Here is a 12,372-nt window from a genome sequence, read left to right as displayed (position 1 = left end):
CAAAGGAAATTAAGCCACCAGACCAGATTCCTTTGCCTCCTCCATTTCAGCCTTAACTGTTCCCATACCATCACTCCTGTGTCATCCTGGCAGTCTGCACCTTTAATGCATCAGATACTGCCTAGGCCTCATCAAGGAGTTCACCATGCCCTATACTTAAGGACCTCTGGGAACTTATCAGGTATTCACATGATACACAATTGTCTAGGTTGCACACCAGGACACTCCTTCACCCAAGAAGATTGCAGGTAGCTTCCAAGGTTGATAAGCATTATGGCAAACAGGCTATAAACATGACTGGGAGACTCAGCGCACAGTGTAATCCTGAGAACAGCAGAGATACTGTGCACTGGAACAGACTATCTCCACAGCATTGGTGCCCCCTCCCTTTCACTGATACGAGGATACCATTGTATGGGGACGGCAGGAAAGAACTAAGTGAAGAGAGAACAGGAGGCTACCAATACTGTTGTCTTCTATATTTTAAGAGTCTGAGAAAATAACTAGGTTCATTGATATTTAAGAGCCTGTCCTGGGAGAAAACTGTTATTATTCAGTATGTTAGTATCTATACAAAGTCTAAAAGGAAAACATAGTATTTCACAGTCGTGAGCTTAATTTTACCCTTGTCTGCCTCTGACACCTGTTTCCTCTTGAAAGGATTACTAATATCCATAAATGGTCTTTAGTGGCACTCAGAATGGATTCTCTTTGCATAAACAGTGGTTTGCATTCAACATTTAATCTGGAATGGGGTGATATTTTTCCTATAGTGAAACCTCAAATACTGTGTTCTACAAGTTTTCTAGGAATTATTTCTGACCCTATTAACTACAATTTGTTTCAGATACTTAACTGTGGGTAGAGATTCTGCATTTATTTATAGGATACCATGAGTCTCTAATTTTATCATGGATTAAAGACTTTTAGGTTATTTTAGAAATAAGTTATTCAAACCAAATGCTCAGTGACACTAACTGTATGTCATCTACTGTTCAATGCATATTCTCTAGCTCAGGATTCATGTATCAGAAATTCAAGAGGAAGCCTCCAGTAATCTGTACTCTAATATGTCCTCCAGGTGCTGGCACACATTGAAGTTTGAGAAGCACTGATCTCCTGGAGTCTTACCTCACCAACATGACTCCATAAGTAAAAATTAGCTACAGTTTAGAAGCTAAATAGAAATATTTCCTTTATCGCCATACATGAGTGCTGGTACGTAAAAGAATCACACATACAAATCTTAAGTCCAACAATTAAGAGTTAATCTATATATTTTCTACTATGTGATCAGGTATTTGCTTCTAGAGGCTTTCAAGATCTTTTACTGAGAACCATTTTGATAGGTCTCTAGATGAAAGGAATAAATGCATTAGCTGTATAGTCAGAGTTTACTGGAGAGTTCAGACCAATGCTTATGGATTTCAGCCAACGCGTGTATAAAGATGGCGAAGAATCTCATTCTAGTCATGCCCTCCTTTCCTAATTTCCCTTTTCACTGTTTGGTCTTCCACTTTTCCTTAGGGAGCCGGGTGATTGATAGCCTAATCCAATGACTGTATTACAGCTGCCTCAACTAGGACTCTTTTCCTTATCATTAGCAGTTAGCCTATGGTTAAATTCACAGCTCACTGCTTGGTACAGCCCCTGAGATTTAAGGGTCTGGCCTTTAGAAAATATTTAACATAAAACTGAAATCTTGACATACTGAGAACTCAGTTCTCTGCAAGGCTTCTTTAATTAATCCAATGTACTGTTCCATTGTTCTGTATGAGACTGTGACATGGTGAACTGTTTCTGAAGCTTACAGAGATGTGTAGCTCTAAATTAAATAGTCGCTGACGTGTACCTACACCGATTTTTTAGTACAGTAGATATGCATGAATCTGTGAATATTTAAATTCAAGCTCAAACAGTGACACAATACTCTCTAGTTTTACTTTCATAATAGAACATTTTTATTAATTTCAAGCTTGAAATCATTATGAAAACACACACAGAGGAAAGAAATTTAATAATTCATTACCACCACTGCAAAGGTAAGTTTTCTTAATATGCTTGTCAGGGTCCTTTAGTTTACAAAGTCTATCAAATATTTTCTTAGGATCTGGTAACAGATATTATTTTCCTAATTTTGAACAAAGAAAACAAATACAATATCCAGATACCCAAGAATTTGTTGGCTCTTAAACAGTATTCATTTTTATCATTTCTCTGCAGTTATTTTAAAATACCTAAGGAAATAACGTAGACCTTGATCTATGCTTTAAACCTCTGCCCTAGCTCCAGTCCGTCCATGAGCTGTAAGCATCTATGAATATGGCAGCTGAGTCCCAGATGAAAAATTATGCATCTCATAAACTGCTATTCTGCTGAAATGTCAAGCCAAGCCAAGGCTGTACCTCAAACTCAGCACTTGGCATTTTCCTTCTGTCTGCTTTGTTGCCATGAAGCAAACATGAGCAGTGCGGATTTGTGTAGGGCAGGTAGCAGGCGAGCTCACTGTCAAAAATCTATTATTAGGGCTCTGATCTCCTGCATAGACCAACGACGGCCAAACAGTGAGAAACTCTGGCTTCAGAAAAAGCAATATAATGCAAAAGGAGATTCTTTGTCAACCTGTACATGAATATATTCAAATAAGCATGATTTAAATGAGAAGAGTTCTAATGGTGAGCTTCTCTCGACTAAGCTGATAATTTATAAAGAAAATTATAATTCAGCATCTTTATTTGATATGCCTACTTTTGACTATCCTGTAAATATACTACATATATTTTTATAACAAATGCTTTAAGAATTTGATCAAACGTGATAGTCTAAGAATGTTTTTAAATATGTGAATAACAGACTAGACTATTTTGCATTATGTTGGTACATACTAAAAAAAGAAAAGAAATAAATGAGTATAAAGTGACAGGTTCTTTTAATTATTCTTTTTGGTATGATTTATCACTACGTTTTTATTCATTTAAATATTATTTTTATCAGGCTATTTTAGACATTTCAGTATTAACAGCTAAGTTCTTATTGATAAAGATGGTTACAATAGACAGCTGAGATTTTATGACATAGTAGGCGTGTTTTTCTGAAAGGATTTTATGCATCAGTAATCATGTGATTGACACAAAATAATCCAGCCCATTAAAAACTACTTCTTATAAAAAAATACCAGTACTGTATTTTAAGATATAATCCTAACGTATAGTGTAAGAACGTCAAGAAATCTTACCAAAATTTTCAGTTGCTTGCACGTATAAAAATAGTTATTCAAAAGAAAATGAAACTGAAACTTTGGAGTTTCCAATCTAGTGTAAGTTTTGTTGTCTTCCCCATTTTACACATAAATTAGTGTAATTTAGTTACTAATAAATACAAGAAAATAAGTTTACGTTTATGACTGGAGCAGGTTACACTGGACTGTATTTATGTAGTGCCTGGTAGTAGTACATACTGCTAGGCTATTGCACAGTCCCAACAACCTTTCAGTAACTATTCTAAAGACAAACATAAAATATGCAGTGTGGAGCCAATGCTTAAGATTCTTTTTTAAGCTACTACATCGATCCCAGCAAGTTTGCTGAACTATACACTTTGTACTCGTTTCTAGCACTACATTGGCACAGAGTTATAAGTTGATGGCACATTTCTAACCTGCACCTTCTTTTATTGGTAATTCCTATGCCATGTTGGTTTTACAACACACACACACACGTTTAGGCTTGTAAATATAAGCCTTCAATGTCCAATAGCCCACACTGCAAGATTTCAAATCACACATCATTTATTTGTAGAATGTGAGAGTATTTATGGAGTACACCATTATCATTTGCTAAGAAATACAAAATTATTTAACCTCTGTAGTAATCCTTCATGTGACTAGAAAAATCTAGGTTCCTAGAAAGAAATCAAATCTTGAAAGCCATCTTTGATGAATTATTCAGAAATCAGTATAAAGATTGAAAGTATTAGTAGTGAATAATAATAGTGTTCTATTGTTTTAACTGAGTAACTTGATACAGATTCAATAATTTCAAACATCTAAAATTTGAAATTAAGAACAAGAATTTCCCTTTTTTGACAAATAAAGTTAGCAAGCAAATAAAAGTACAGGTTTATTTTTCAGCCTGTAGAAAGTAAATTTTATCGAGCCTTCTGCAGATAACTTTCAGAACTTTTCCCTATATGTGGGTATGTATGTGCATGTGATTACATGTGAAAGAAAGGAAACATGTACTGGGCAACAGAATAACAATAAACCTAAGGAGTATGCCCATTCTCCACTGATAAAAAGAACCTTTTAAAACACAGTAAGGATCAATAACAAGACTCCTTTAAATGAGTTTACCCCATTCCTTGATTACTGTTTCTCCTGATGCAGTTATAAATGAATAAAGGTTATCCTCCTGAAGTCAGTTGCAAGAAAGACATAACTTTAGTTATGCCATATAGGACTCATTTTTAACCATCTCTAAAAGTGTGGTCTTATCCACAGAGATGATTTCATGTGAAAACATCATACCACAGACGTGTAATACCATTTATATAGGTGATAGTAATCACTGAGTTAGGAGTGGGCTTAAGTATCTTTATTATTTGGGGATAAGATCAAGAAAAAGGTCAAAGTTTGAAACTAAATAAAAAAAAAAAACAAACTAAAAGTAAGAAAAATAATGAATAATTAACTTGAGGACAGAGCTAATAAATAATAATCCTGAAGAGATTAGTGTTTCTTCTGACCAAATAGGAGCAAAGATTTTTCTCCCCTCCCTTCGAAAAAAGGAAAATCCAGTAATTTACTCAACTCTGTAGTGATACAAGTGTTTCACACGGATTCTAGAATGAAGAAAATTGGGTGGTAACAACAGGGTATGAGGTCTCTACTGTTCAAAGAAAGGTAGAGAATATTGATCCTTTAGAGTCAGTGATTTGGACAGAAGTACTTGTATGGTGGAAAACTTAATTAGTCATCCTAGTTTCATGAAAATATTCCTTATGAATACTGAACAAGATTTCTTTTGATACTATTCTCATTATGAAATCACCATTAATAGACTCATACTGTTATCATGAATCTTACCAGGTATTTTTCCTACAAGTAAAATATAGGTTTATACATCATTCTTACTATGAATTGGTTCATATGTCTGACCATCCTCCCTACTCCAATTACCTACAGATGACTTGGCAAATGCATTTTCTAAAATAACAAAGCTGAGGACGACACCTTGGGATGAAGTCCTTACTCTCCCTCTTGATATAAATTTTAAACTTCAACAGGTAGAAGTTACCTGACTTAATGACTTCTATAGGCAAAATGACATTTCTATTTAACAAAAAAACCTCCCTCTAAAACAGCAGCTTTCCAAAATTTTTGAATTAACCACAGTAAAAAAATTCATTTTATATCATGACCTGGTACTGAAATATACCTATGTATGCATTACATGGATAACTAAAAAAGATGTTTAACCACTGCTTATCCCACCCATGAGCAAAGCATTTGGACATTTTTCCTATCCAATTTCATTAAAAAACAAATGATTACAGTTCATTAAGCTTGATTCCATAATACACTCATAAGCTGGGAACCAAAGTTTGAGAAACATTGCTTTAGAATACTCTAGAATCCAGACTAATCATATTTAAAACAATGAAACTGACATTCCTTAGCTGAGGTTCTGTTTCTGAAGCTAGCCCCCTATCAGCTAACGTGTCTTAAAGGAAGGACATTACTGAAATGTGAATATTGTGCTATAGCATGTACATTACTCCAAGCTCCTCAGCATTTCCCTGCTGAAACAAAACCAAAACCCCCATTTCAAATAACAGGAATCTTATTCTGAGGAAAAACAAAAACACAAAACAAAAACTGATCAAGAGCTAGAAGGTATAGAAAGAGAAAAATATCCTTTCCCGGCAATAAAAAGTATGTTTTGTATTTCAGGTGGCTATCCAAAACTGAACTCTTTTCAGCTTTCCCTTAAAAAAAAAAAACCAACAACAACGACCAAAAAACCCCTATGATTCCAGCAATTTTTCTAAAAGTAGATATTCCAGTGTTCTGAGACAAGACTTGAGTAAGTATTAGCACTGGAAATGAGCTGTGGGAATTTTTTTTTTAATTTTGTAAAAATACCTGGCATATTTTGTGTGGTTTTCTATACCGAAACAGAGTAATTGATAAAACTAGGAATGGTATTTAGCCATTTTGATATTTTCATCATTCCTAAACTTTGAAGCCATTATTATTCAACACATTTTGCTAGGCTAGGTTTCACTACAACTCATTCTGAAGGTACTTTGTTATAGAACTGACTTCTATCCTAAAATATATTATCATTGCCAGTTTAAACTGTTTTTCAGATTATATTACCTTTGAATTAAAGCAAACATTGCCTTAAAGGAGAAAAAACTATTAATTCCGTCAATATGGAGAGAGTCTATTTTCAAAACAAATTGTTTAATGTTAAAGGACTGAATATAGACCCTATTAGAAATGAGGTACAAAACCTTAAAAATATTAGGGACACTTTGTTATTTAAAATTGAAGTTCCACACAGGCTTGGCTGAGTTTATAGCTGAAGTGAATATTTATACATGAGTTTATAAATCTTAGAAAGAGAGTTTTATGGAAATGTTAACAGGCTGTGAGGTATAGCTGAACTTGTTTGCAGGTACCACTATAATTCCTAGTGTATGTATGCTTAAAAGACTGCAACACAAAAGACTTTTTCTAATGCTGTAATTCCATCATTTTGTTAGACTGAGTTATACTATGGGAGAATATTCAGAAACTGCAGCTCAAATGAGAAAACGTGAATGGTGTTACTTATATAAAATACTACCGCAATAGTTCTTTTATTAATTTTTAATGTTCAGTACCCTCTGTGACCTCCTTTATTCTCTTGCTGTCAACATGGCAGGCTGGAAAAATTGAAACGGGCTGACAGAAAACACAGGGCACGTTACAGCCCAACTCTGGAATCTCACAACTCTCTGAGACACAAGCTAACTCGATCCACCTTACTCTGCATTACAATAATATTTAAGGCCCTGTTTGATAGCTCCTGATAAAAGGGAGTTCTGTCTGGACCCTGAACAGGTGCTCCTCGTCAGCCTTCCTCTTTCTGACATTGTGGGAATGGCATTCAATTAAAAGCAGAATATACTCTTAAAAAAAAAAAAAAAAAAAAGCATGGCTTATAGCCACACTTCACGCTCTCAAAACATAATACCTCAGCATGGAGAGAGCTTTATTTGTGTCTATGCAGCCTCTTCCAAAAGCACATTTTGGTCTGATTCAGCAAAGCTTTTCTTGAACAGTGGGACACTGCTATGTTATGTATATTTACCACTGTCTCTATCACCAAGGAGACTAATCCCCATACCAGTACAGTCAAGAACCTCACAGCACCGTCTTTGCATGACCAAGTTCATGTTGTCACAGCAACAGACTGCACAGAGCAAAGACACTGAACGGGACTTTGGGATTAAAACTTCTCTTTCTGTTTCAAATGCAAGTGTTTTATGATGAGAAAATGTGCGCGAAGGTATGAGGTCTGCAATATCTTGAAATGGAATGTTTTAATGGTTTATTTCACAGTTGTGAAAGTAAGATTTTTGAAGAATGAAGATTTCAAACTTCTAGGAAGAGTGGAAACTAACCCAGACTATGGAAAAGGTATTAAAATCACTGTGTTTATATTCTTCTTATAAGGCCTTTGTATTAGTTTTTACTAATTAGTAATGAGATAACTGTGACAATGAGAAATCCTGAGTAATGCACAGACCACAAGAGAATAGAATTTGTGTGAAGCCCTATCTTGGTATTCTCTCTTCTTGTGCCATCACTCACTTGATGGATCTGTTCCATTTGTCATAACTATTAGGAATTTTGACAAGCAGTGAGTTATAAAAATTTGGAATCAAAAAAGACACAGCATTCTTGCTGGTAACATGGTCTCTTGAGTTTTCACCAGTCCTCAAGGAAGCAGAAATGCAAGAAGAGGGTAACACCTACCGGACACTCCGCCGTATGTAGTCCGCTTCTCACGGCCCACTGCTGGCCAGGGTGTGCCATCAGCTTTTAATCCCATGAGACCTGAGACAGTGTTGGTAGCTGTAACACCATCTGCCCCACCTATGAAAAAACACAGCATTCATCTGCAGCTCTTAAAGGAACAATTGTTAAAACCCATTCAAACCCACACAATCCAGGAAAATGCACACACTACTTTCTCTTGACAGCTTTTCCTCTCCTCAAATGTATCCACTAATTTCATTCCCATAATTATGCTTAAAATGCTAGACATAAGAATTTTTAATTATCACCACTTTATTTTTCCAATTATTATACAGAGTTGTGTTTTGTACTCAGTGTTATTTTCCAGGTAATTTACAATATCTTTACAAATCAGGATGCAAATTCCATTGGATAGCATGCAAGCATATATGATTTGTAAAACCATGCACTGATTGTACAATTGATGTATTCAAGATATTTATTGAGCATATGTTTAAGGCAGTGTACTAGCGTCCATCAAATACAAAGGGAGATCATAAGAAATTTCACCTGTGGAAGCAGCTATCTTATAAAAAAATTTCATTAAAAGTTCAAATGCTGTTGCTGGACTGTTACATTATGAGGTCATTTATTTTGCAGTGGTCTGCTGTGACTGTGGCTTTGTTTTCTAATTCTTTGTGTGTAAAGCAGGTACTTATTAGGAAAAATGATAGATATACTTGTATTCCTGGGCCAAAGTTGGAAGTCCACCCACTAGGTTGAGTATAGGTATGGATCTATTACATTTGTGAGATCAAGTGCTCAATTTAATAACTTTCTTAAAGTTTAAACAGAGATGTACACATAAAGTGATAGATGAGATACATTTTATTATGCCTACGAAATTTAGGCCCAGAATACCTAAGGAGGCAAACTGATGTGAGTTGGGTTCTTACCTTCCTTTGCAGCTCTGGCTATGCTTACAATATCAGTGACATTTGGGGTCAACTTGGCAAAAAAAGGAATCCGAACAGCTTGCCTAACCCAGCGACAGATGTTCCGCACCAGCTCTGGATCCTGTTCAAATAGGTCAGTTAAATATAGAAAATAATTAAAGAATTGTGATCAAAATGTGTACTGGAACAACAGCAAAGCTGGAGATGTGCAAGACAAATCCAACCTGACAATGAGCTACATGATAAATTTCTCAAATTCTTCCTCAGTATTACACCTAGGCTCATTAGGGAACGAAGGTTAACACACTTCAAGTGAACTGCAAATTCATCACATAAAGGTTAAATTCCTCAAGGGAGCCTTTGGAAAATAAAATTACAAAGAACCAAATGGAAAGTGTTTCCCACTCACAGTTAAATAATATTAGAAATAAAGCATAGACTTCTGGGGAGGTAAGTTTGAGAAACATCACAGAATTTCTAACGACCTCATTGGTTTAAGCCTATAAAAATATTTGAAGAGCTGACTCCCAGGTGAATGATATGAAATCTGAAGCTTATTGTTTTCATTATTAAAACACTTAGTTTTGTTGAAGTATATTCAAAAGAAAATATGTGACTTCCTAGTCGATCTAATTATGATATATAGTATATGCTAATATGGGATAATTCAGCCTTAGGTTATACACGAGCTGATCAGTAACTTTAGCTTACTTCTGTAAATGTTACTAAGATCTTTGCAGTACTTTTCAACATTCATCTACTTGAAAGAATTGATCAAAATGACAAAAATGAAACAAAATATCAAACGCTCATTTTTAAAAGCAAGGCATAGACATTTTCCTGAGCCTGTTTCTTGTGATTTTTCAGGCTTCTTGTTTCTCATGGGACAAGTATCATTTAGAGGGCAATCACCTTCCTTTCCATTGAAAATAACTTAGCAGTAGTAATATTCTTTGATTTCAACACATACAATAGTCCTTTTTTTCATTACTTTTAGTGCAAAATTTATTCTGACAGGTAATGATAATGTGCTTTGATAAATTACATTAAAATATGCAATAGCAATTCATTATTGAACTTGGTAATATTTTCCTAGGAAGTTAAAATGCTTTATTTTTTTTTTAATTAAAGATCCACCCAGAAAAATACAGACATATATTTACTCCATGGAACATGAGGCAAGTATTTCATTTGTAATTAATATTTTTATATGTAAGAAAGTTGCTCTTTGCATTTTAACCTTTCAAATTCTTTTAAGACTAGATTTCTAATGTTTTAACCTTTAGAAAAGAACCTTTTCACTTAGGTTTAATGTATCTTGATCAGTCATCTTGTATTACTTTAAAAGTTACGTATGTGCTAAGACATTGCAATGAGGTAATTTCTGTAGATTGTTATTGTCTCTATTCAACAAACTAATAATTTTAACAAGAAATCTTTGACTTGGCTTGTTCTCTTTTCAGAACAGTAATTTCTTCATTAAACATAAATATTAAAAAAGCACTATATAGAATGCTCTACAGGGCATACTGTGCATTATGAATAGTAAAATCTAGAGACTTAACCATACAAATTCTAACTCATGAAAATGGAGATCTGCCCCTGCCCATGCAATGTTCATGAAATATTTATAACCACTGCATTGGCATTATGAAGGCAGTTGCATCTTTGTGACTTTCATTTTTAAGTTATGAATTTCCATGGGACTTAGCCTAGAAATGACAGTAACTCTAGATGATACAAATTGCATGTTCTTTGTGAAAGCTCTCTTTAAGGCAGAATTTACCAATAATTTAAAGATCATCGAATCTTTAAATTGCATAATACATGGCAGGTAGCCTGATAAGAATTAGTGAAACAAATTTAAAATATTGTCTGGTTCAGATACAGTAGACACTAATAATCTGATATATGTTTCTAAGTAGCTTTCAATACTATTGACCACCATGCCCGTATAGTTTACTTTGAACATTTGTTACACTTTCTTCTTTGTTGATTCTCACTAGTTGAATACTTTGGATGAATGCCTTTTATTAATTTCAATTTGAAATTTGTTCAAAATTTTTCAGTTTTTTTTTTTTTAAACTATGGTCCATTGGCTACCTTTATTTACTTGAATTATCTGCCACTATACTTCTAATACAGAGAAGGCAATGGCACCCAACTCCAGTACTCTTGCCTGGAAAATCTCATGGATGGAGGAGCCTGGTAGGCTGCAGTCCATGGGGTCGCTGGGAGTCGGACACGACTGAGTGACTTCACTTTCACTTTTCACTTTCATGCATTGGAGAAGGAAATGGCAACCCACTCCAGTGTTCTTGCCTGGAGAATCCCAGGGACAGCGGAGCCTGGTGGGCTGCCGTCCATGGGGTCACACAGAGTCAGACACGACTGAAGCGACTTAGCAGCAGCAGCAGCAGCATACTTCTAATAGGGCTTCCCTCATAGCTCAGTCGGTAAAGAATTTGCCTTCAGTGAAGGAGACCCAGGTTCAACTCTTGGATCGGGAAGACTCCTGAATCCTGGGTCTGGAAGAATCCTGGAAAGAATTCCTGGGTCGGAAAGATCCCCTGGAGAAGGAAATGGCAACCCATTCCAGTACTCTTGCCTGGAGAACTCCATGGACAGAGGAGCCTGGCAGGCTACAGTTCATGGGGTAGCAAGGGTTGGACATGACTTAGCAACTAAACCACCATATTTCTATTGGTAAGGTTTATGCTGTTAACCTTAAGTTTATAGTGAGTAAGACATATGTTACCTGTTTCTATACACAGTTGAGCTAGCTGTGTACTAATCCTCATACAAAGCTGAAACATAATTTGATTATCAGAATTTTAAAAACAACTTCTAGCCAACATTATTATAAAACTTAATGACTGTTCTGTAAATTGCAAAGTTTTGTTTGACAGGCATAATGGGAAATATTCTAATACTACTAAAAATGTGGTGAGGCTAATAAATACAAACAATGAATCTGTATACTTTGGGGAAACTATTCACATACTTCTAAAATCCTCACACTTTTGCTATGAAAATATTTAAGATTTAAAAGCAATGAATAGTGCTCTGCGTCTTCTCATTTGCTACAGATAGCATCAGGTGGTGATGCCCTTCCTCACAGGCCAATATTCTTTTTTTTATTTTTATTATTATTATTTTTTTTACTTTGCAATATTGTATTGGTTTTGCCATACATCAACATGCATCTGCCATGGGTGCACACGTGTTCCCAATATTCTGAATCTTATTGAGATGAATAAACTTTAGACAATTTCTAATTCTCCCCTCTGAAAATTCTTTAGGATAAGAAATATACAAAGGTACTACAGTCTCTCAGACAAATCGAGACTTTAACATTATCCACACCAACAAAAAGTCAATAAAAGAAGACAGTTTTGGACTTCTTTT

The 12,372-nt window shown here is 35.0% G+C and overlaps 1 protein-coding gene across 1 annotated transcript in view; it reads right to left on the bottom strand.

Annotated features, from left to right (window-relative positions):
- The window catches only part of DPYD (dihydropyrimidine dehydrogenase), a 930,948-nt gene that overhangs the window by 234,898 nt on the left and 683,678 nt on the right, over window positions 1-12,372 (bottom strand). The window contains exons 17-18 of the mRNA XM_061411115.1: window positions 8,965-9,085; window positions 8,027-8,146 (exon numbers count right to left, since the gene is read on the bottom strand). Coding sequence (XP_061267099.1) covers window positions 8,027-8,146; window positions 8,965-9,085 — 241 coding nt within the window. The remainder of the gene's footprint in view (window positions 1-8,026; window positions 8,147-8,964; window positions 9,086-12,372) is intronic.

This window comes from Bos javanicus, chromosome 3 (assembly GCF_032452875.1).
Source record: "Bos javanicus breed banteng chromosome 3, ARS-OSU_banteng_1.0, whole genome shotgun sequence".
Taxonomy (NCBI): Eukaryota; Metazoa; Chordata; class Mammalia; order Artiodactyla; family Bovidae; genus Bos; species Bos javanicus.
The sequence above is the reverse complement of the archived record's forward strand: the minus strand, read 5'-3'. Positions and strand labels throughout refer to the sequence as shown.